The 23709-nt window shown below is 28.1% G+C and overlaps 4 protein-coding genes across 5 annotated transcripts; all 4 read left to right on the plus strand.

Annotated features, from left to right (window-relative positions):
- Positions 1 to 50: 50 nt before the first annotated feature.
- LOC145965290 (lysosomal aspartic protease-like) lies at positions 51 to 3654 on the plus strand. The gene is made up of 8 exons (XM_083088733.1): positions 51 to 250; positions 601 to 878; positions 1423 to 1541; positions 1673 to 1893; positions 2042 to 2164; positions 2229 to 2364; positions 2589 to 2681; positions 2761 to 3654. The coding sequence occupies exons 1-8, from the start codon at positions 189 to 191 to the stop codon at positions 2923 to 2925; spliced, it is 1197 nt and encodes a 398-aa protein (XP_082944859.1). The 5' UTR covers positions 51 to 188; the 3' UTR covers positions 2926 to 3654.
- Positions 3655 to 5494: 1840 nt separating this feature from the next.
- Positions 5495 to 10679, plus strand: LOC145965295 (lysosomal aspartic protease-like). Its single transcript, XM_083088739.1, has 8 exons — positions 5495 to 5687; positions 6044 to 6294; positions 6810 to 6928; positions 7061 to 7275; positions 8460 to 8582; positions 8647 to 8782; positions 9004 to 9096; positions 9176 to 10679. Exons 1-8 carry the CDS (start codon positions 5626 to 5628, stop codon positions 9338 to 9340), a joined length of 1164 nt encoding a protein of 387 aa, XP_082944865.1. The 5' UTR covers positions 5495 to 5625; the 3' UTR covers positions 9341 to 10679.
- A 1345-nt stretch (positions 10680 to 12024) lies between these two features.
- LOC145965304 (lysosomal aspartic protease-like) lies at positions 12025 to 16050 on the plus strand. 2 transcript variants are annotated; one of them, XM_083088753.1, is made up of 9 exons: positions 12025 to 12414; positions 12766 to 12821; positions 12906 to 13046; positions 13597 to 13724; positions 13857 to 14077; positions 14362 to 14484; positions 14549 to 14684; positions 14910 to 15002; positions 15082 to 16050. In XM_083088753.1, the coding sequence occupies exons 1-9, from the start codon at positions 12353 to 12355 to the stop codon at positions 15244 to 15246; spliced, it is 1125 nt and encodes a 374-aa protein (XP_082944879.1). In that variant the 5' UTR covers positions 12025 to 12352; the 3' UTR covers positions 15247 to 16050. The 2 variants fall into 2 exon arrangements, with proteins under 2 accessions (XP_082944879.1, XP_082944880.1); XM_083088754.1 differs by having other exon boundaries at positions 13857 to 14037; positions 14373 to 14484.
- Positions 16051 to 18036: 1986 nt separating this feature from the next.
- On the plus strand, positions 18037 to 23709 carry LOC145965305 (lysosomal aspartic protease-like). Its single transcript, XM_083088755.1, has 8 exons — positions 18037 to 18227; positions 20850 to 21031; positions 21382 to 21503; positions 21641 to 21864; positions 22097 to 22219; positions 22285 to 22420; positions 22648 to 22740; positions 22820 to 23709. The coding sequence occupies exons 1-8, from the start codon at positions 18166 to 18168 to the stop codon at positions 22982 to 22984; spliced, it is 1107 nt and encodes a 368-aa protein (XP_082944881.1). The 5' UTR covers positions 18037 to 18165; the 3' UTR covers positions 22985 to 23709.

Consider the following 23709-nt stretch of genomic DNA (forward strand, 5'->3'; position numbering starts at 1 on the left):
GTTCTCTATCTGTTCAAGCATTCAACAGAGGGACGCGATATATAACGCTATCGAATACCGATACAGTGCTAAGGGAGAGTTAGTAAGCAACAACACTTTATTTTTCTGTGTATCTGGTCATAAAGTGTCGAAAGAAAGTCGTTGTTGAAATTTTCATCGAAACTTCAGCAGTAAATAAATTCTGAAATATGTTTGGTCTTCTTGTGGCGGTGACGGTGCTCTTTATGACGACTGACGCGCAAAGATATCGGTATATATTTTATTATATTTTATATTGGCATAATAAATATCGAAATTATAAAGATCGAATTTTTCTCGTATCCGATTTCTTGGATTAAACGCGTAACTTGAGCAAATGCAATTAACACTTCAATACAAATTGAATGAAATTCCTTTAATCAAAATGTATATTTTTATTTATTAGTCAAAGAGTAAATAAAATAAGAATATTTTTGAAAAAGTGACTCATTGTACTTTCGTAACGTTCGCTTTTGTCCATCTTGCTTTTATCCCTATTTAAACGACAACTGTTAACATAAGTCTCTTAGGAAGTAATCAAATATATTTGCATTCATAGAATGTTCTTTATGTTATTTCAAGGAATATATCTTGGATGTTTATCCCAACACCTCCCAACCCGTATTTAACCTCAGCTATCAGTTCATTACATTTGATGGATTATATTTTTACTGACACCAAGTCGCAAGAAGTTCCTTCAGATGATAATTTTCCTTCAGTACGTTTGACCAATTTCAAAAACGTGAATTATTATGGCACTATTAAAATTGGAATTCCACCGCAAGAATTTAAAGTTGTATTTGATACTAGTTCTCCATATCTTTGGATATTTTCCAGAAAGTCCAAAAATCCTGTTGCTTGTAAGTAAATCGTTTATATATATGTATATGTATATGCTTTTACTTTTAATTTCTTAAATAAATATCATTTCATCAATATCGTTCTTTAGATAAGCTTAAACTTCAATTTCTTAATTTCGCGAATATATATATATATATATATATATATATATATATATATATATTCTATCCACAATTATATTTTTCAAGTATAATCTTGGGATTTAAAAAGTTAAATATTATACAGATACATATTTACTTTTATTTTAAAGTAACATTAAATATTATAGTGTAAATATTACAATGGCAAACTTTGGAATTTGGAAATGTTTAAATTAATTTAAATAATTTATCACATTCTTTCTCTGAAGATACAAACAAACATTGATAAACAAAGATGATTTATGAATTAATTCGATAAATACATGTATATGTACAACATATATAATTATTTACAAAAGAATGTTGTATATTTAATATAGATTAATAAGATAATATGTCTATGCATATTTTTAAAATCTTTTTAATATTGCTAATTTTCGATATTACTGAACATGTTTCACAGTGGCATGTTGTCAATATGATAATACGGTTTCCAACTCATATATACCAAATAATACACCATTTCATGTACGATACCTCGATTACAATGTAACAGGATTCCTATCTACTGATACAGTGAATGTAAGTCATTATTAAACAAACATTCTAATTTAATTATAACTAAAATGATAGTTTAAACATTTCTTAAGCAATCGTGTTCTTTTTTTGCGCGGCAATGACGATGTATTATTTCAATACCAACTTTATCGTAGGTTGCCAACCTCAACGTAAAGAATCAAACATTTGCAGAAGTGGTAAACGTATCAGACGTAAATACATTTAAATTCTATGTAAATATACTTGACCGAAGATATGAAGGTCTCTTGGGCCTGAGTTATTCCAATATATCTGTCGGTGGAATAACGCATATCTTCGACAACATGATTCAACAAGGAGTAGTGTCATCACGCATTTTCAGTTTTTATCTAAATAGGTACATATCTCCTCTACCTATAAACATCGTATACCTCTCTAAACGAGATTTTTTAATATTAAAGTAATATTTATATTTGCACATTAAATAAACTTAATTTTAATTATCACACACATACGTATTGCGATATAAAAAATATAATTTGCAGAAACGCTACAGCCGATTTAGGTGGTAAATTGATATTCGGTGGTTCCGAGCCTGCTTATTACGAAGGGGTTTTTACATATGTTCCTGTTACTCGCAAAGGATACTGGCAATTTACCATTGATAGGTACGTTATTTTTTAAATTACATTAATCATGTTTCAACAAATTGTTAACATCATCGCTTTGTAGTATCCAAATAAATGATTTTACTTGGTGCGAGGGAAGCTGCCAAGCTATCGCTGATACAAGTGCTTGGAAAATAATTGGACCAGGAAATGATATTTTACTTATTAATCGATTTATTGATGCTAATCCACGGGGAAGAGTAAGTAATATCTTTCAAATGATCATATCTTTCAAAGCACGTAGCCCTTGATAAAAAAAATTATAAAAAACTGATAATAGCGATATAAAAATAAATATTAGGTACGTTCGAATGAAAACATAAACTTCTATGGAACAATGACATTAGTCCTTGTTTCCGAAATAATTAATATATTCATTAAATATGATTAATTACTAACTTGACTTATTATGTCTTATTTAAAGGTGAATTGTAATAGAATTTCTCAATTGCCTACAATCAGATTTAATTTGGGTGGTAAGGCGTTCAATCTTACCGGTAAAGATTACATCATTCGGGTGAGCGCTATAAGAAAATTATTTAAACTATTTAAATATGTATAAGAGAAGTTTATATTGTGTATTTAATTCTGCTCAGGATCCAGATGATGAAAGTATATGTATAACCGTCTTCTGGAAACACGACCCAACATATGACGGTGAAGTAAAATGGGTTCTGGGCATGCCATTTATGGGCCGTTACTACACCAAGTTTGATATGGAGAAAGACCGAGTGGGATTTGCTTTGGCGAAAAATGTATAGAAAATTTCATCAAAATGTATAGAAAATCTTTCATTGTCACCTTTTATTGTATACTTTATCATCATTTTTTAAATTATTTGTTTAGTTTTCGGTAAGAAAAAAATTTAATCTTTTTTAATCGCCAACTGACAAAGTTCCCATATCAATGTGAATTTTTGCGTAATATGTACATAATTGTGCCTTAATCTTCAACAGCAATACTTTATCGTGAAAGTAGCTGATATGAGATTATTGCTAATTAGAATGCGAATTTTTGCGAGCAGTGTTATTTGCTAAGTTCATTGTTGCATGGCCGTCTAGTCGATATAATCAATCTATTCTTTCAAAATGCTGATTCCTCCTTCATTATCATTCTTAATCACGCGCACATTTAATAATTTATTTTAATACAATTTGTATTAATTATAACACAAACTATTAAATAAAATATTTTTAAATTTGATTGATCGATAGGACGGATGATCGAAAACACGGATATGTTTCGAATTCGCGCGATTGTATATATAACAGCCGCCAAATGTCGATAAATGATAGCTCTAGTAGTACAATTTCTTTTTTGTATGTTGCAACGTACAGAAAGAAATTTACTGGTAATTTCGAAAACATGTTCCGCCTTCTCGTGATGACTGTGATGCTGATCGACGCGGAAATCCAAAACTAAGTTTATACATTGTATTGTATGTTTACGTTACATATCAGTATAATAAATATTGAATTTATAAAAATTGACTTATTTCGTTGTGATCACATTCGATTTTCTGAGATCCCAAACTTATGTAAATGTGATTGCATACATAGAATCGATAAATCCTAAATAGAAAGTGATTCGTGCAGTGAAATAAGAGTTTTCGATTTTATAATAATGTTATAAAAATCATTTTTTCTTCGCTCGATTTAATAAGAATTGGAGGTGAAAGGTTACACTGGATCTAGTAAAATTAATCTTCAAGCTCTCTCGTAAATGTAGCATTGTTGCGGATAGAGAATTTCAAAAGTTTTCCCGTTTCACTTCCTACATCTTTGTACGTGAACAAGAATTAATATGCTTTCGTTCAGTGAGAGAACAGCTCGTTGTCACTGCTTTAAGATAATCTCGCTTTCATATAAAATATTTCCAAACCGCATTAGATTATCGATTTATCGGCTGGATTTTATCTGTATTATGCTTCATGTGTTCTTCAATGTATAATTGCGATTTTGATGCTGTTGGACACGACAAGCGCGTTTTTCTGATTTACTATATCATATTAATCGTTAAAGATTGCGGTGATAAATGAGCGGTAATATATCCCGCTTTTTTGTATGCAATGAAAAATAATATCTCGGTCACTTTTTCTCAAATACTTGCGTAGATCAGGAATTGATTGCGTTTAGGGATTGGAAAAATCGATATTTGCTTTGTTCATTTGCTTATGCATTAGCTTATGAATGATTTTATGAATGATACCTATATTGTAACAAATAACCATTAGATCTGGTTGTCTCGGATTATCGTTGCGTGTTTCAATCAAACTTGAAATAATTTGATTTCAAATTGATTATAAATATTATATCGCTATTATTATTTATGAATGTTAATTGTAATATATGTTTATATATGCATGCTATATATGTTTGAATTATATCAATATTCGGTATTAAACTTTTTAAATCAGGACGAATTTGATACAAAGAACTAATAATAAAATTACAATGACAAAATGACAAAATTTTTATTGTATAATGTGTTTATCTTATTATATGTTATCTTATTATAATGTTGATTTTTATAATGTAATTGAAATTATCATCATAATATAATGCTTTCCATTATTGAAAGTTATCTTATTTCAATAAATTAATCACACATTTTTAATAAAAAAATATTTCCTTATTAGAGATCCATTATTTGTTTCACAAAATTTCATATTGTTGCATTTATTCAAATTTACATAATATATGATGAAAGAAATGTATAGTAGAAATATATGTACTAGAAGTAAGACATATATAGTATAGGTTTTTAAGTTTTGTATATTATCTTGATTTAAAATATTCGTAATAATATTATCCCAAATATAACATAACAATTTGTTCATAGCAAAATTTCTGAAATTAATAAATAATCAAATATATATTTCAAGATTATGTACATCTTCTTGTCCTTTTAAAAACCTCAAGAATTCATCAAAAAAGGTGATTTATAATTAGATAAATATAGCTTTTCCGCACAAAATTATATAAAAAAATGTCGATTAATTAAATGTTTCAAATTATCTATTGTAAGGTTAATGTTGCATGATTGTCTGTTTAGTCGTTATAAATGTATTCTTTCGAAAGAACTGTTTTTATTATTAATCATGAATTTATGTAAATAAACGTTCTTAATTAAGAATACACGATCATGCAAAATATGATATATTTAAATTAAATTGATCGATGGAAATCTATCAGGATTTTTCGAATGTTTCGCGCGTTCTCTACTTGTTCAAGCATTTAACAGAGGGATCATACACGCGCGATCATATATATATATATATATATATATATATATATATATATATATATATATAACGCTGTCGAATATCGATACAGTGCTAAGGGAGAGTTAGTAAGCGACAACGCTTTATTTTTCTGCGTATCTGGTCATAAAGTGTCGAAAGAAAGTCGTTGTTGAAATTTTCACGAATCGAAACTTCAGCAGTAAATAAATACTGAAATATGTTTCGCCTTCTTGTGGTGGTGACGGCGCTCTTTATGACGACTGACACGCAAATACAAATGTCAGTATATATTTTATTATATTATATATTGGCATAATAAATATCGAAATTATAAAGATCGAATTTTTCTCGTATCCGATTTCTTGGATTAAACGCGTAACTTGAGCAAATGCAATTAATACTTCAGTACAAATTGGATGAAAGTTCTTTGATCAAAACGTATATTTTTATTTATAGTCAAAAAGTAAATAAAATAAGAATATTTTTGAAAAAGTGACTCATTGTTCTTTCGTAACGTTCGCTTTTGTCCATCTTGCATTTATCCCTATTTGAACGACAACCGTTAACATAAATCTCGTCATTGGAGGTCATCAAATATATTTGCATTCACAGAATGTTTTTTATGTTATTTCAAGGATTTTGTTTCAAAAATTTTGGCCCAAAATGGATTTCCTTCCATATTTTTTGAAAAAATCTGACACAAAGTTGCAAGAAGTTCTTTCGTTAGGTGATAATCTTCCTTCAGTACGTTTGACCAATTTCAAAAACGTGAATTATTATGGCTCTATTAAAATTGGAACTTCACAGCAAGAATTTAAAGTTGTATTTGATACTGGTTCCCCATATCTTTGGATATTTTCCGAAAAGTGCACAAATCCTATTGGTTGTAAGTAAATCGTTTATATATATATATATATGTATATGTTTTTACTATTAATTTATTAAATAAATTTCATTTCATCAGTATCGTTCTTTAGATAAGCTTACTTCAATTTCTTAAATCCGCGAATATATATATATTCTATCTACAATTATATTTTTTAAGTATAATCTATTTAAAAAGTTAAATATTATACACATACATATTTACTTTAATTTTATAGTAGTATTTAATATTATATTATAAATATTACAACGGCAAACTTTGTAATTTGGAAATGTCAAAAATAATTTAAATAACTTATCACATTCTTTCTCTGAAGGTACAAACAATCATTGATAAACAAACATGATTTATGAATTAATTCGACAAATACATGTACATGTACAACATATATAATTATTTACAAAAGAATGTTATATATTTAATATAGATTAATATTATAAGATAATATGTCTATGCATATTTTTAAAATCTTTTTAATATTGCTAATTTTCGATATTACTGAATATGTTTCACAGTGGCACGTCGTCGATATGATAATAGGGATTCCTACACATATATACCAAATAATACACCATTTCATGTACGATACCTCGATTACAATGTAACAGGATTCCTATCTACTGATACAGTGAATGTAAGTCATTATTAAACAAACATTCTAATTTAATTATAACTAAAATGATAGTTTAAACATTTCTTAAGCAATCGTGTTCTTTTTTTTGCGCGGCAATGCCGATGTATTATTTCAATACCAACTTTATCGTAGATTGCCAACCTCAATGTAAAGAATCAAACATTTGCAGAAGTGGTAGACGTATTAGACGTAAATATATTTAATTTCTATGTAAATATACTTGACCGAAGATTTGATGGTCTCTTGGGCCTGAGTTATTCCAATATATCTGCAATAACGCCTGTCTTTGACAACATGATTCAGCAAGGTTTAGTGTCATCACGCATTTTCAGTTTTTATTTAAACAGGTACATATCTTCTCTACCTATAAACATCGTATACCTCTCTAAATGAGATCTTTTAATAAATATGAATATTATATATATACATATATTATGTGTATCTACAGGGTTGTCCTAGACCACCCGTACACCCCTTTTCTTTCAAAAACTAAGCATTTTATAGAAAAACGTTTTCGACAAAAGTTGTATGGTTTCGAGGGGGCCATAAGATGGTACCATTGGTTTGACCTTGAAGAGTCATTTGTAGGTCACGTGAAGGTCACTTCAATTTTTTTAAATGGAACACCCTACATATTTTTGCACATTCTTGTAGCTTATCTCGATAGCTTTCCAAAACACTATAATTAAGTATCTTTTCGTTAAGTACTTTTTGAGTTATGAGGCTTGAAATAATTTCTTAATTCTACATAAATCGTAAAATATCTTGTAAAATATTCATTTTTCGATTATCTTACCTTAATACTTTTATGTACAAAATGAGAGAAAACACATAGTTGTTTTTAAGAAAATATATGGAATTGTTAATTGCAAATTACATATTTTTTCTTCAAAACAACTATGTGGTTTCTTTACACCAATTGATTCCTCTCATTATTTTGTACGTAAAAGTATTAAGGTAAGATAATCGAAAAATGAGTATTTTACAAGATATTTTACGGTTTATGTAAAATTAAGAAATTATTTCAAGCCTCATAACTCAAAAAGTACTTAACGAAAAGGAACTTAATTACAGTGTTTTGGAAAGCTATCGAGATTAGCTATAAGAATGTGCAAAAATATATGGGGTGTTCCATTTAAAAAAATTGAAGTGACCTTCACGTGACCTTCAAATGACTCTTCAAGGTCAAACCAATGGTACCATCTTATGGCCCCCTCGAAACCATACAACTTTTGTCGAAAACGTTTTTCTCTAAAATGCTTAGTTTTTGAAAGAAAAGGGGTGTACGGGTGGTCTAGGACACCCTGTATATATATATATATATATATATATATATATATATTTATTTTATATTTATTTTAATATTAATTTTATATTTATTTTAACATTAATTTTTATAAATTAAATTTGTTATTTATATATAGTATTATAATTTTTTAAATTAAAATAATATTTATATTTGCACATTAAATAAACTTAATTTTAATTATCACACACATACATATTGCGATATAAAAAACATAATTTACAGAGACGCTTCAGCCGATTTAGGTGGTAAATTGATATTCGGTGGTTCCGATCCTGCTTATTACGAAGGAAATTTTACATATGTTCCTATTACTGACAAAGAATACTGGCAATTTACCATTGATAGGTTTGTTATTTTTTAAATTACATTAATCGTGTTTCAATAAATTGTTAATATCACCGTTTTGTAGTATCCAAATAAATTATTTTACTTGGTGCGAGAAAAGCTGCCAAGCTATGGCTGATACACGTGCTTGGCAAATAATTGGACCAAAATTAGATATTTTACGTATTAATCGATTTATTGGAACTAATCAACAGGGAAGAGTAAGTAAATAATATTTTTCAAGTAATCATATTTTTCACAAAGTACGCAGCCTTTGATAAAAAAAATTATAAAAAATTGATAATAGCGATACAAAAATAAATATTTTGTTCGTCCGGATGAAACATAAACTTTTATGGAACGACACTAATCCTTGTTTCTGTTGAACATATTCAATATATTTATTATTAATTACTAACTTGATATTATTATTTATTTAAAGGTGGACTGCAATCGAATTTTTCAGTTGCCTACAATCAGGTTTAATTTGGGTGATAAGGCGTTCGATCTTACCGGTAAAGATTATATCATTCGGGTGAGTGCTGTAAGAAAATTATTTAACTTATATAAATATGTATAAAAGAAGTTTATATTGTGTATTTAATACTGCTCAGCATCCAGATGATGAAAGTATATGTGTAACCGTCTTCTGGAAACACGACCCAACATATGACGTTGAAGTAAAATGGATTCTGGGCATGCCATTTATTGGCCGTTTCTACACCGAGTTTGATATGGAGAAAGACCGAGTGGGATTTGCTTTGGCGAAAAATGTATAGAATTCATCAAAATGTCTAGAAAATCTTTCTTTGTCACCTTTTATAATATACTTTATCATCATCTTTTGAATTATTTATTTAGTTTTCGGCAAAAAAAAAATTTAATCTCTTTTAATCGCCGACAAAGTTCGCATATTATCAATGTAAATTTTTGCGTAATATGGTCACGATAAAGTATTGCTGTTGAAAATTAAGGCACAATTATGTACATATTACGCAAAAATTTACATTGATAATATGCGAACTTTGTCGGTTGGCGATTAAAAGAGATTAAATTTTTTTTTTACCGAGATTAAATTTTTTTTTACCGAAAACTAAATAAATAATTCAAAAGATGATGATAAAGTATACTATAATTGTGACTTAATTTTCAACAGCAATACTTTATCGTGAAAGTAGCTGATATGAGCTTATTGCTAATTAGAATGCGAATTTTTGCGAGCAGTGTCATTTGCTAAGTTCATTGTTGCATGGCCATCTAGTCGATATAATCAATCTATTCTTTCGAAATGCTGACTTCTCCTTCATTATCATTCTTAATCACGTGCACATTTAATAATTTATTTTAATTTGTTTTAATTATAAAACAAAACATTAAATGAAATATTTTTTAATTTGATGGGTCGATAGGACGAATGTGTTTCGAATGTGCGTGTGATTGATAACAATCGCCAAATTTAGATAAACGAGAGCTCTAATAGTCGAGTACAATTTCTTTTTTTGTATGTCGTAACGTACAGAGAGAAATTTACTGGACATTTCAAAAACATGTTCCTTCTCATGATGACTGTGATGCTGATCGACGTGGAAATCCAAGACTAAATTCATACATTGTATTGTATGTTTACGTTACGTTATATCAGTATAATAAATATTGAATTTATGAAAATTGACCTATCTCATCGTGACCACATTCGATTTTCTGACATCACAAACTTATGTAAATGTGATTGCATACATAGAACGATAAATCCTAAATAGAAAGTGATTCGTGCAGTGCAATAAGAGTTTTCGATTCTATAATAATGTTATAAAAAACATTTTTTCTTCGCTCGATTTAATAAGAATTGGAGGTGAAAGGTTACACTGGATCTAGTAAAATTAATCTTGAAGCGCTCTCGTAAATATAGCATTTTTGCGGACCGAGAGTTTCAAAGCTTTTCCCGTTTCACTTCCTACATCTTCGTACGTGAACAAGAATTAATATGCTTTCGTTCAGTGAGAGAACAGCTCGTTGTCACCGCTTTAAGATAATCTCGCTTTAATATAAAATATTTCCAAACCGCATTAGATTATTGATTTATCGGCTGGATTTTATCTGTATTATGCATCACGTGTTCTTAAATGAATAATTGCGATTTTGATGCTGTTGGACACGACAAGCGCGTTTTTCTGATTTACTATATCATATTAATCGTTAAAGATTGCGGTGATAAATGAGCGGTAATGATCCCGCTTTTTTTCATGCAATTAAAAATAATATCTCGGTCACTTTTTCTCAAATACTTGCGTAGATCAGGAATTGATTGCGTTTAGAGATTGAAAAAATCGATATTTGCTTTGTTCATTTGCTTATGAATGATTCAAGAAAATTTATACGAGATCATAATTGCAGATCAATTACTTAAAACATAACTAACCATCGTCGTACGTTCTCGATTTATGATTCTTGCGTATCGTTATGTACGAAGAAGTGCAATAGATCTCACTTAATTTGAATGGACCTAATGGATCTAATGACTTCTCTATATTTCTGGAGTCTAAACAGACGATCTTCAATTGAACATTTGTACCTATTGTAACAAATAACCACTAGATCTGGTTGTTCCGGATTATCGTTGCGTGTTTCAATCAAACTTGAAATAATTTGATTTCAAATTGATTATAAATATTACATCGCTATTATTATTTAGGAATATTAATTGTAATATATGTTTATATATGTTTATATATGCATGTTATATATGTTTGAATTATATCAATATTCGGTATCAAACTTTTTAAATCAGAACGAATTTGATACAAGGAACTAATAAAATTACAATGACAAAATTACAAAATTTTTATTGTATAATGTTTTTATCTTATTATATGTTATCTTATTATACGTTGATTTTTATAATGTAATTGAAATTATCATCATAATGTAATGCTTTCCATTATTGAAAATTATCTTATTTCGACAAATTAATCACACATTTTTAATAAAAAAATATTTCCTTATTAGAGATCCATTATTTGTTTCACAAAATTTCATATTGTTGCATTTATTCAAATTTACATAATATATGATGAAAGAAATGTATAGTAGAAATATATGTACTAAAAGTAAGACATATATAGTATAGGTTTTTAAGTTTTGTATATTATCTTGATTTAAAATATTCGTAATAATATTATCCCAAATATAACATAACAATTTGTTCATAGCAAAATTTCTGAAATTAATGAATAATCAAATATATATTTCAAGATTATGTACATTTTCTTGTGCTTTTAAAAACCTCAAGAATTCATCAAAAAAGGTGATTTATAATTAGATAAATATAGTCTTTCCGCACAAAATTATATAAAAAGATGTCGGTTAATTAAATGTTTTCAAATTATCTATTGTAAAGTTAATGTTGCATGATTGTCTGTTTAGTCGTTATAAATGTATTCTTTCGAAAGAATTGTTTTTATTATTAATCATGAATTTATGTAAATAAACGTTCTTAATTAAGAATACACGATCATGCAAAATATGATATATTTAAATTAAATTGATCGATGGAAATCCATCAGGATTTTTCGAATGTTTCGCGCGTTCTCTATCTGTTCAAGCATTCAACAGAGGGACACGCGCGATCATATATATATATGTAACGCTATCGAATACTGATACAGTGCTAAGGGAGAGTTAGTAAGCGACAACACTCTAATTTTCTGTGTATCTGGTCATAAAGTGTCGAAAGAAAGTCGTTGTTGAAATTTTCACGAATCGAAACTTCAGCAGTAAATAAATTCTGAAATATGTTTGGCCTTCTTGTGGTGGTGACGGTGCTCTTTATGACGATTGACGCGCAAAGAAATGCGTATATATTATATTATATTTTATATTGGCATAATAAATATCGAAATTATAAAGATCGAATTTTTCTCGTATCCGATTTCTTGGATTAAACGCGTAACTTGAGCAAATGCAATTAATACTTCAATACAAATTGGATGAAATTTCTTTGGTCAAAATGTATATTTTTTATTTATTAGTCAAAGAGTAAATAAAATAAGAATATTTTTGAAAAAGTGACTCATTGTACTTTCGTAACGTTCGCTTTTGTCCATCTTGCTTTTATCCCTATTTAAACGACAACTGTTAACATAAGTCTCTTAGGAAGTAATCAAATATATTTGCATTCATAGAATGTCCTTTATGTTATTTCAAGGAATATATCTTGGATGTTTATCCCAACACCTCCCCCCCCGTTTATGATCTCATCAGGTATCAGACCATTATATTTGCTGGATAAAATTTTTGCTGACACCAAGTTGCAAAAAGTTCCTTCAGATGATAATTTTTTTTCAGTACGTTTGACCAATTTCAAAAACGTGAATTATTATGGCACTATTAAAATTGGAATTCCACCGCAAGAATTTGAAGTTGTATTTGATACTAGTTCCCCATTTCTTTGGATATTTTCCAAAAAGTCCACAAATCCTGTTGCTTGTAAGTAAATCGTTTATATATATGTATATGTATATGTTTTTACTTTTAATTTATTAAATAAATATCATTTCATCAATATCGTTCTTTAAATAAGCTTAAACTTCAATTTCTTAAATCCGCAAATATATATATATATATATATATATATATATATATATATATATATATATTCTATCTACAATTATATTTTTCATGTATAATCTTGGGATTTAAAAAGTTAAATATTATACAGATACATATTTACTTTAATTTTATAGTAATATTTAATATTATAGTATAAATATTACAATGGTAAACTTTAAAATTTGGAAATGTATAAATTCATTTAAATAATTTATCACATTCTTTCGCTGAAGATACAAACAAACATTGATAAACAAAGATGATTTATGAATTAATTCGACAAATACATGTACATGTACAACATATATAATTATTTACAAAAGAATGTTATATATTTAATATAGATTAATAAGATACTATGCCTATGCATATTTTTAAAATCTTTTTAATATTGCTAATTTTCGATATTACTGAATATGCTTCACAGTGGCACGTCGTCGATATGATAATATGGATTCCTACACATATATATCAAATAATACTTTTATTTATTCTATTTATATGCGATACATTGATTACAGTATAAATGGATTCATATCTACTGATACAGTGAATGTAAGTCATTATTAAACAAACATTCCAATTTAATTATAACTAAAATGATAGTTTAAACATTTCTTAAGCAATCGTGTTCTGTTTTTTGGGCGGCAATGACGATGTATTATTTCAATATTAACTTTATCATAGGTTGCCAACCTCAATGTAAAGAATCAAACATTTGCAGAAGTGGTAGACGTATTAGACGTAAATGTATTTAATTTCTATGTAAATATACTTGACCGGAGATTTGATGGTCTCTTGGGCTTGAGTTATTCCAATACATCTGAGAATGCAATAACGCCTGTCTTTGACAACATGATTCAACAAGGTTTAGTATCATCACGCATTTTCAGTTTTTATTTAAACAGGTACATATCTTCTCTACCTATAAACATCGTATACCTCTCTAAACGAGATCTTTATTAAATATGAATATTATATATATACATATATTATGTGTATATATATATATATATATATTTTTATTTATTTTATATTTATTTTAATATTAATTTTTATAAATTAAATTTGTTATTTATATATAGTATTATAATTTTTTAAATTGAAATAATATTTATATTTGCACATTAAACAAACTTAATTTTAATTATCACACACATACATATTGCGATATAAAAAACATAATTTGCAGAAACGTTTCAGCCGATTTAGGTGGTAAATTGATATTCGGTGGTTCCGATCCTGCTTATTACGAAGGAAATTTTACATATGTTCCTGTTACTGACAAAGGATACTGGCAATTTACCATTGATAGGTTCGTTATTTTTTAAATTGCATTAATCGTGTTTCAATAAATTGTTAATATCACCGTTTTGTAGTATTCAAATAAATGATTTTACTTGGTGCGAGGAAAGCTGCCAAGCTATCGCTGATACAAGTGTTTGGCAAATAATTGGACCAGGAATGGATGTTTCACTTATCAATCGATTTCTTGATACTAATCCAGGGGGAAGAGTAAGTAATATCTTTCAAGTGATCATATCTTTCAAAGCACGTAGCCCTTGATAAAAAAGATTATAAAAAATTGATAATAGCGATATAAAAATAAATATTAGGTACACGTTCAAATGAAACATAAACTTCTATGGAACAATGAGATTAGTCCTTTTTTCCGAAATAATTAATATATTCATTAAATATGATTAATTATTAACTTGACTTATTATGTTTTATTTAAAGGTGGACTGCAATAGAATTTCTCAATTGCCTACAATCAGGTTTAATTTGGGTGGTAAGGCGTTCAATCTTACCGGTAAAGATTACATTATTCGGGTGAGTGCTATAAGAAAATTATTTAAACTATTTAAAAATGTATAAGAGAAGTTTATATTGTGTATTTAATTCTGCTCAGGATCCAGATGATGAAAGTATATGTATAACCGTCTTCTGGAAACACGACCCAACATATGACGGTGAAGTAAAATGGGTTCTGGGCATGCCATTTATGGGCCGTTACTACACCGAGTTTGATATGGAGAAAGACCGAGTGGGATTTGCTTTGGCGAAAAATGTATAGAAAATTTCATCAAAATGTATAGAAAATCTTTCATTGTCACCTTTTATTGTATACTTTATCATCATTTTTTAAATTATTTGTTTAGTTTTCGGTAAAAAAAAAATTTAATCTTTTTTAATCGCCAACTGACAAAGTTCCCATATCAAGGTGAATTTTTGCGTAATATGTACATAATTGTGCCTTAATCTTCAACAGCAATACTTTATCGTGAAAGTAGCTGATATGAGCTTATTGCTAATTAGAATGCGAATTTTTGCGAGCAGTGTTATTTGCTAAGTTCATTGTTGCATGGCCATCTAGTCGATATAATCAATCTATTCTTTCAAAATGCTGATTTCTCCTTTATTATCATTCTTAATCACGCGCACATTTAATAATTTATTTTAATACAATTTGTATTAATTATAACACAAACTATTAAATAAAATATTTTTAAATTTGATTGATCGATAGGACGGATGATCGAAAACACGGATATATTTCGAATACGCGCGATTGTATATATAACAGCCGCCAAATGTCGATAAATGATAGCTCTAGTAGTCGAGTATAATTTCTTTTTTGTATGTTGCAACGTACTGAAAGAAATTTACTGGTAATTTCGAAAACATGTTCCGCCTTCTCGTGATGACTGTGATGCTGATCGACGCGGAAATCCAAAACTATGTTCATACATTGTATTGTATGTTTACACTACATATCAGTATAATAAATATTGAATTTATGTGAAAATTGACCTATCTTATCGTGACTACATTCGATTTTCTGACATTACAAACTTATGTAAATGTGATTCCATACATAGAACGATATATCCTAAATAGAAAGTGATTCGTGCAGTGCAATAAGAGTTTTCGATTTTATAATAATGTTATAAAAATCATTTTTTCTTCACTCGATTTAATAAGAATTGGAAGTGAAAGGTTACACTGGATCTAGTAAAATTAATCTTGAAGCGCTCTCGTAAATATAGCATTTTTGCGGATAGAGAATTTCAAAAGTTTTCCCGTTTCACTTCCTACATCTTCGTATGTGAACAAGAATTAATATGCTTTCGTTCAGTGAGAGAACAGCTCGTTGTCACCGCTTTAAGATAATCTCGCTTTAATATAAAATATTTCCAAACCGCATTAGATTATCGATTTATTGGCTGGATTTTATCTGTATTATGCATCACGTGTTCTTAAATGCATAATTGCGATTTTGATGCTGTTGGATACGACAAACGCGTTTTTCTGATTTACTATATCATATTAATCGCTAAAGATTGCGGTGATAAATGAGCGGTAATATATCCCGCTTTTTTTCATGCAATTAAAAATAATATCTCGGTCATTTTTTTTCAAATACTTGCGTAGATCAGGAATTGATTGCGTTTAGAGTAGTTTATCGTTTGATAAAATCGATATTTGCTTTGTTCATTTGCTTATGAATGATTCAAGAAAATTTATACAAGATCATAATTGTAGATCAATTACTTAAAACATAACTAACCATCGTCGTATGTTTCCGATTTATGTTTCTTGCGTATCGTTATGTACGAAGAAGTGCAATAGATCTCACTTAATTTGAATGGACCTAATGGATCTAATGACTTATCTATATTTCTGGAGTCTAAAGAGACGATTTTCAACTGAACAGTTTTGTACCTATATTGTAACAAATAACCACTATCCACTAGATCTAGTTATTCCGGATTATCGCCGATGACTGTTTCAGTCAGACCTGAAATAATTTGAATACAAATTGATTATAAATATTACATCGCTATTATTATTTATGAATGTTAATTGTAATATATGTTTATATATGCATGCTATATATGTTTGAATTATATCAATATTCGGTATCAAACTTTTTAAATTAGGACGAATATGATACAAGGAACTAATAATAAAATTACAAAATAAAATGACAAAATTACAAATTTTTTATTGTATAATGTGTTTATCTTATTATATGTTATCTTATTATACGTTGATTTTTATAATGTAATTGAAATTATCATCATAATATAATGCTTTCCATTATTGAAAGTTATTTTATTTCGATAAATTAATCACACATTTTTAATAAAAAAATATTTCCTTATTAAAAATCCATTATTTGTTTCACAAAATTTCATATTGTTGCATTTTTTCAAATTTACATAATATATGATAAAAGAAATGTATAGTAGAAATATATGTATTAGAAGTAAGATATATAGTATAGCTTTTTAAGTTTTGTATATTATCTTGAGTTAAAATATTAATATTAATATTTTCCCAAATTTAACATAACAAATTATTCATAGCAAAATTGCTGAAATTAGTGAGTATTCAAATATATATTTCAAGATTATGTATATTTTCTCGTCTCTTTAAAAACCTCAAGAATTTATCAAATATGGTTTATAATTATATAAATATAGTTTTTCCGCACAAAATTATATAAAAAAATGTCGGTTAATTAAATGCTACTTTTTCCAAATTATCTATTGTAAAGTTAATGTTGCATGATTGTCTGTTTAGTCGTTATAAATGTATTCTTTCAAAAGAATTGTTTTTATTATTAATCATGAATTTATATAAATAAACGTTCATCATTAAGAAGTACACGATCATGCAAAATATGATATATTTAAATTAAATTGATCGATGAAAATCTATCAGGATTTCTCGAATGTTTCGCGCGTTCTCTATCTGTTCAAGCATTCAACAGAGGGATCATACACGCGTGATCATATATATATATATATATATATATATATATATATATATATATATATAACGCTATCGAAAACCGATACAGTGCTAAGGGAGAGTTAATAAGCGACAACACTTTATTTTTCTGTATATCTCATCATAAAGTTTCGAAAGAAAGTCGTCGTTGAAATTTTCACGAATCAAGACTTTAGCAGTAAATAAATTCTGAAATATGTTTCGCCTTCTTGTGGTAGTGACGGTGCTTTTTATGACGACTGACGCGCGATTGCGCAGGTGAGTGTATATTTTATTATATTGTATATTGGCATGATAAATATCGAAATTATAAAGCTCGATATTTTTCTCGCATCCGATTTCTTGGATTAAGCGCGTGCAAATGCAATTAATGCTTCAATACAAATTGAATGAAATTTCTTTGGTCAAAACATATATTTTTATTTATTCGTCAACGAGTAAATAATAATATATTTTTGAAAAAGTGACTCATTATTCTTTCGTAACGTTCGCTTTTGTCCATCTTGCCTTTATCCCTATTTAAACGACGACCGTTAACCTAAATCGTGATTGGAGGTCATCAAAACATCTAATTGTAAACTACTTTTTCACGCGATAGCAGGTCAACTGTAGGTATAATGAATTGCTTTGTATATATTTGTTTAATTGACATTCTATGTATCCTATTTCTAATAGTTGATACAATTACTTGTTTTTAAATTATTTCTATATGTAAAATTACATGCAAAATTTTCGTTAATTAAAAGTCAATGTCCATTATGTTATAATGGTTTTTTTTAAGGCTGGATTATACAAATTAAATATTACTTTTGAGATATATACGAGTTCATACAATTTAGAAAGATCATCGAGTAATAAACATTTCTGATATATTTAAATGCATAACGTATGTACTTGTATTGTAAATATGTACGTTATATGATTGACTTCTGAGACGTTTGTGTAATACTTTCATGACTTATATTTGTTCTGAAAATATCTGTTAGTCATATCAAATGTGAATATTTATTTTATACACATATATTTGCAAGTATATACAGGGTGACCCATTTTAACTTAGGCAGCCAAATAACTCGAAAAATAAGCAAGATAGAGAAAAATGTTTTAGACAAAAGTTGTATGGTTTCGAGGGGGCCATAAGATGGTATCATTGGTTTGACCTTGAAGAGTCATTTGAAGGTCACGTGAAGGTCACTTCAATTTTTTTAAATGGAATACCCTATATATTTTTGTACATTCTTGTAGCTTATTTCGAGAGCTTTCCAAAACACTATAATTAAGTACCTTTCCGTTAAGTACTTTTTGAGTTATGATGCTTGAAATAATTTCTTAATTTTACATAAACCGTAAAATATCTTGTAAAATATTCATTTTTCGATTATCTTACCTTAATACTTTTATGTACAAAATAATGAGAGGAATCAATTGGTGTAAAGAAAACACATAGTTGTTTTTAAGAAAAAATATGGAATTGTTAATTGCAAATTACATATTTTTTCTTCGAAACAACTATGTGTTTTCTTTACACCAATTGATTCCTCTCATTATTTTGTACATAAAACTATTAAGGTAAGGTAATCGAAAAATGAATATTTTACAAGATATTTTACGGTTTATGTAAAATTAAGAAATTATTTCAAGCCTCATAACTCAAAAAGTACTTAACGAAAATGTACTTAATTATAGTGTTTTGGAAAGCTCTCGAGATGAGCTACAAGAATGTACAAAAATATATAGGATGTTCCATTTAAAAAAATTGAAGTGACCTTCACGTGACCTTCAAATGACTCTTCAAGGTCAAACCAATGATACCATCTTATGGCCCCCTCGAAACCATACAACTTTTGTCTAAAACATTTTTCTCTATCTTGCTTATTTTTCGAGTTATTTGGCTGCCTAAGTTAAAATGGGTCACCCTGTATATACAGGGTGAGCCATTTTAATTAACGCACGCAATTATTTCGGAAACAAAGCATTTTAGAGAAAAATGTTTCAGACAAAAGTTTTATGGTTTCGATGGGGCCATAAGATGGTATCATTGGTTTGACCTTGAAGAGTTATTTGAAGGTCACATGAAGGTCACCTTCAATTTCTTAAATGGAACCTACTATTTATCATTGCATATTCTTGTAGCTTATCTCGAGAGCTTTCCAAAACACTATAAGTAAGTACCTTTTCGTTAAGTACTTTTTGAGTTATGAGGCTTGAAAGAATTTCTTAATTTTACATAAACCGTAAAATATCTTGTAAAATATTCATTTTTCGATTATCTTACCTTAATACTTTTACGTACAAAATAATGAGAGGAATCAACTGGTGTAAAGAAAACACATAGTTGTTTTGAAGAAAAAATATATAATTTGCAATTAACAATTCCATATTTTTTCTTAAAAACAACTATGTGTTTTCTTTACACCAATTGATTCCTCTCATTATTTTGTACATAAAAGTATTAAGATAAGATAATCGAAAAATGAATATTTTACAAGATATTTTACGGTTTATGTAAAATTAAGAAATTATTTCAAGCCTCATAACTCAAAAAGTACTTAACGAAAAGGTACTTAATTATAGTGTTTTGGAAAGCTCCCGAGATAAGCTACAAGAATATGCAATGACAAATAGTAGGTTCCATTTAAGAAATTGAAGGTGACCTTCATGTGACCTTCAAATAACTCTTCAAGGTCAAACCAATGATACCATCTTATGGCCCCCTCGACACCATAAAACTTTTGTCTGAAACATTTTTCTCTAAAATGCTTTGTTTCCGAAATAATTGCGTGCGTTAATTAAAATGGCTCACCCTGTATATATATATATATATATATATATATATATCCTAAATACATATATTACAGAATGTTGTTATGTTATTTCAAGGATTTTGCGCGTGACGGATTCCACGGGCAATCTTCCTTCAGTACGTTTAACCAATTTCAAAAACGTGAATTACTATGGCCCTATTAAAATTGGAACTCCACCGCAAAAATTTAAAGTTGTATTTGACACTGGTTCCGCAAATCTTTGGATATTTTCCAAAAATTGCTCAATCTCTATTTGTTGTAAGTAATTTGTTTACATATATATATATATATATATATATATATATATATATATATTTATTTTTTATTTTTCATTTATCAAATAAATTTCATTTAATCAGTTTGGAAATGTAAAAATTAATTTAAATAATTTATCACCATCACTCTCTGAAGATGCAAACAAGCATTGATAAACAAAAATAATTTATGAATTAATTCGACAAATACATTTACGTGTACAACATGTACAATCATTTACAAAAGAATATTGTATATTTAATATAGACTGATAAAAGGTCAATATCTCTATATATATTTTTAAAATCTTTCTAATATTGCTAATTTTCGATATTACTGAATATGCTTCACAGTGGCACGATATCGTCAATACAATAGTACGGTTTCCTACACATATATATCAAATAATACTAAGCTTGATATGGAATATTTTGATTACAGTATAAGTGGATTCCTATCTGCTGATACAGTGAATGTAAGTCATTATTAAACAAACAATCCACTTTAGTTAGAAATAAAATCATACGAGTAGTTTAAACATTTCTTAAGCAATTATGCTCTTTTTTTGCGCGGCAATGACGATGTATTATTTCAATACCAACTTTATCGTAGATTGCCAATCTCAACGTAAAGAATCAAACTTTTGCAGAACTGGTAAACGCGAAATTAAACGTAAATATATCTAATTTGTATATAAATATACTTGACCGAGGATTTGATGGTCTCTTGGGTCTGAGTTATTCTAATATATCTATTGGTGGAATAACGCCTATCTTCGACAACATGATTGAACAAGGTCTAGTGTCATCACGCATTTTCAGTTTTTATCTAAATAGGTACATCTTTTTTATTTACGAACAACGTATATCTCTAAACGATAATTTATGTTTATATTTATATATTTATATTTATTTTAATATTAACATAAATTAAATTTATTATTTATATATAGTATTCTAATTTTTTAAATTAAAGTAATATTTATATTTGTAATATTTATATTTAAATAAAACTTAATCTTAATTATCACATATATACATATTGCGATATAAAAAATATAATTTGCAGAGACACTTCAGCCGATTTAGGTGGTAAATTGATATTCGGTGGTTCCGATCCTATTTATTACAAAGGGGATTTCACATATATTCCTGTTACTGACAAAGGATACTGGCAATTTACCATTGATAAGTACGTTATTTTTTTAAATTACATTAATCGTGTTTCAACATATTGTTTACGACATCGCTTTGTAGTATCGAAGCGGAACATTTTACTTGTTGCAAGAGGAGCTGCCAAGCTATCGTTGATACAAGTGCTTGGCAAATAATTGGACCAGAATTAGATATTTCACGTATTAATGGATTTATTGGAACTAATCAATGGGGAAGGGTAAGTAAACGATATCTTTCGAGTAATCATATTTTTCACAAAGCACGCAGCCTTCGATAAAAAAAATTATAAAAAATTGATAATAGCGATACAAAAATAAATATTAGATACGTTCGAATGAAACATAAACTTGTATGGAACAATGACGTTAATTCTTGTTTCCGAAATACTTAATATATTCATTAAATATGATTAATTACTAACCTGATATAATCTTTTATTTAAAGGTGGACTGCAGTAGAATTTTGGAATTGCCTAAAATCAGATTTAATTTAGGTGGTAAGGCGTTCGATCTTACTGGTAAAGATTACATTATTCGGGTGAGTGCTATAGGAAAATTATTTAACTTATATAAATATGTATAAGAGAAGTTTATATTGTGTATTTAATACTGCTCAGCATCCAGATTATGAAAGTACATGTATAACCGTCTTCTGGAAACACGACCCAACATATGACGATGAAATAGAATGGATTCTGGGAATGCCATTTATTGGCCGTTACTACACCGAGTTTGATATGGAGAAAGACCGAGTGGGATTTGCTTTGGCGAAAAATGTATAGAATTCATCAAAATGTATAGAAAATCTTTCATTGTCATCTTTTGTTGTATACATTATCATCATTTTTTAAATTATTTATTTAATTTTCGGTAAGAAAAAAATTTAATCTTTTTCAATCGCCAACGGACAAAGTTTGCATATTATCAATGTAAATTTTTGCGTAATATGTACATAATTGTGCCTTAATTTTCAACAGCAATACTTTATCGTGAAAGCAGCTGATATGAGCTTATTGCTAATTAAAATGCGAATTTTTGCGAAAAGTGTCATTTGCTAAGTTCATTGTTGCATGGCCGTCTAGTCGATATAATCAATCTATTCTTTCAAAATGCTGCTTTCTCCTTCATTATCAATCTTAATCACGTGCATATTTAATAATTTATTTTAATACAATTTGTTTTAATTATAAAACAAAATGTTAAATAAAATATTTTTAAATTTGATTGATCGATAGGACGGATGATCGATAACACGGATATGTTTCGAATGCGCGCGATTGTATATATAACAGTCAAATGTCGATAAATGATAGCTCTAGTAGTCGAGTACAATTTCTGTTTTGTATGTCACAACGTACAGAAAGAAATTTACTGGAAATTTCGTAAACATGTTCCACTTTCTCGTGATGGCTGTGGTGTTGATTGACGCGGAAATCCAAATCTAAGTTCATATATTGTATTGTATGTGTACATTATATATCGGTATAATAAATATTGTTTTTATAAA

Source organism: Camponotus vicinus, unplaced genomic scaffold (assembly GCF_025532165.1).
Source record: "Camponotus vicinus isolate PSW18456_S1 unplaced genomic scaffold, iyCamVici1.0 SCAF_14, whole genome shotgun sequence".
Classification (NCBI taxonomy): Eukaryota; Metazoa; Arthropoda; class Insecta; order Hymenoptera; family Formicidae; genus Camponotus; species Camponotus vicinus.

Coding starts and splice junctions, on each gene's coding strand:
- LOC145965295 (XM_083088739.1), top strand. CDS start 5,626: ATGTTTCGCCTTCTTGTGGTGGTGACGGCGCTCTTTATGACGACTGAC. Junction 6,295..6,809: donor GTGCACAAATCCTATTGGTT/GTAAGTAAATCG, acceptor TATGTTTCACAG/TGGCACGTCGTCGATATGAT. Junction 8,783..9,003: donor GAACTAATCAACAGGGAAGA/GTAAGTAAATAA, acceptor ATTTATTTAAAG/GTGGACTGCAATCGAATTTT.
- LOC145965290 (XM_083088733.1), top strand. CDS start 189: ATGTTTGGTCTTCTTGTGGCGGTGACGGTGCTCTTTATGACGACTGAC. Junction 1,894..2,041: donor TTCAGTTTTTATCTAAATAG/GTACATATCTCC, acceptor TATAATTTGCAG/AAACGCTACAGCCGATTTAG. Junction 2,165..2,228: donor TGGCAATTTACCATTGATAG/GTACGTTATTTT, acceptor ATCGCTTTGTAG/TATCCAAATAAATGATTTTA.
- LOC145965305 (XM_083088755.1), top strand. CDS start 18,166: ATGTTTCGCCTTCTTGTGGTAGTGACGGTGCTTTTTATGACGACTGAC. Junction 22,220..22,284: donor TGGCAATTTACCATTGATAA/GTACGTTATTTT, acceptor ATCGCTTTGTAG/TATCGAAGCGGAACATTTTA. Junction 22,421..22,647: donor GAACTAATCAATGGGGAAGG/GTAAGTAAACGA, acceptor TTTTATTTAAAG/GTGGACTGCAGTAGAATTTT.
- LOC145965304 (XM_083088753.1), top strand. CDS start 12,353: ATGTTTGGCCTTCTTGTGGTGGTGACGGTGCTCTTTATGACGATTGAC. Junction 13,047..13,596: donor GTCCACAAATCCTGTTGCTT/GTAAGTAAATCG, acceptor TATGCTTCACAG/TGGCACGTCGTCGATATGAT. Junction 14,485..14,548: donor TGGCAATTTACCATTGATAG/GTTCGTTATTTT, acceptor ACCGTTTTGTAG/TATTCAAATAAATGATTTTA.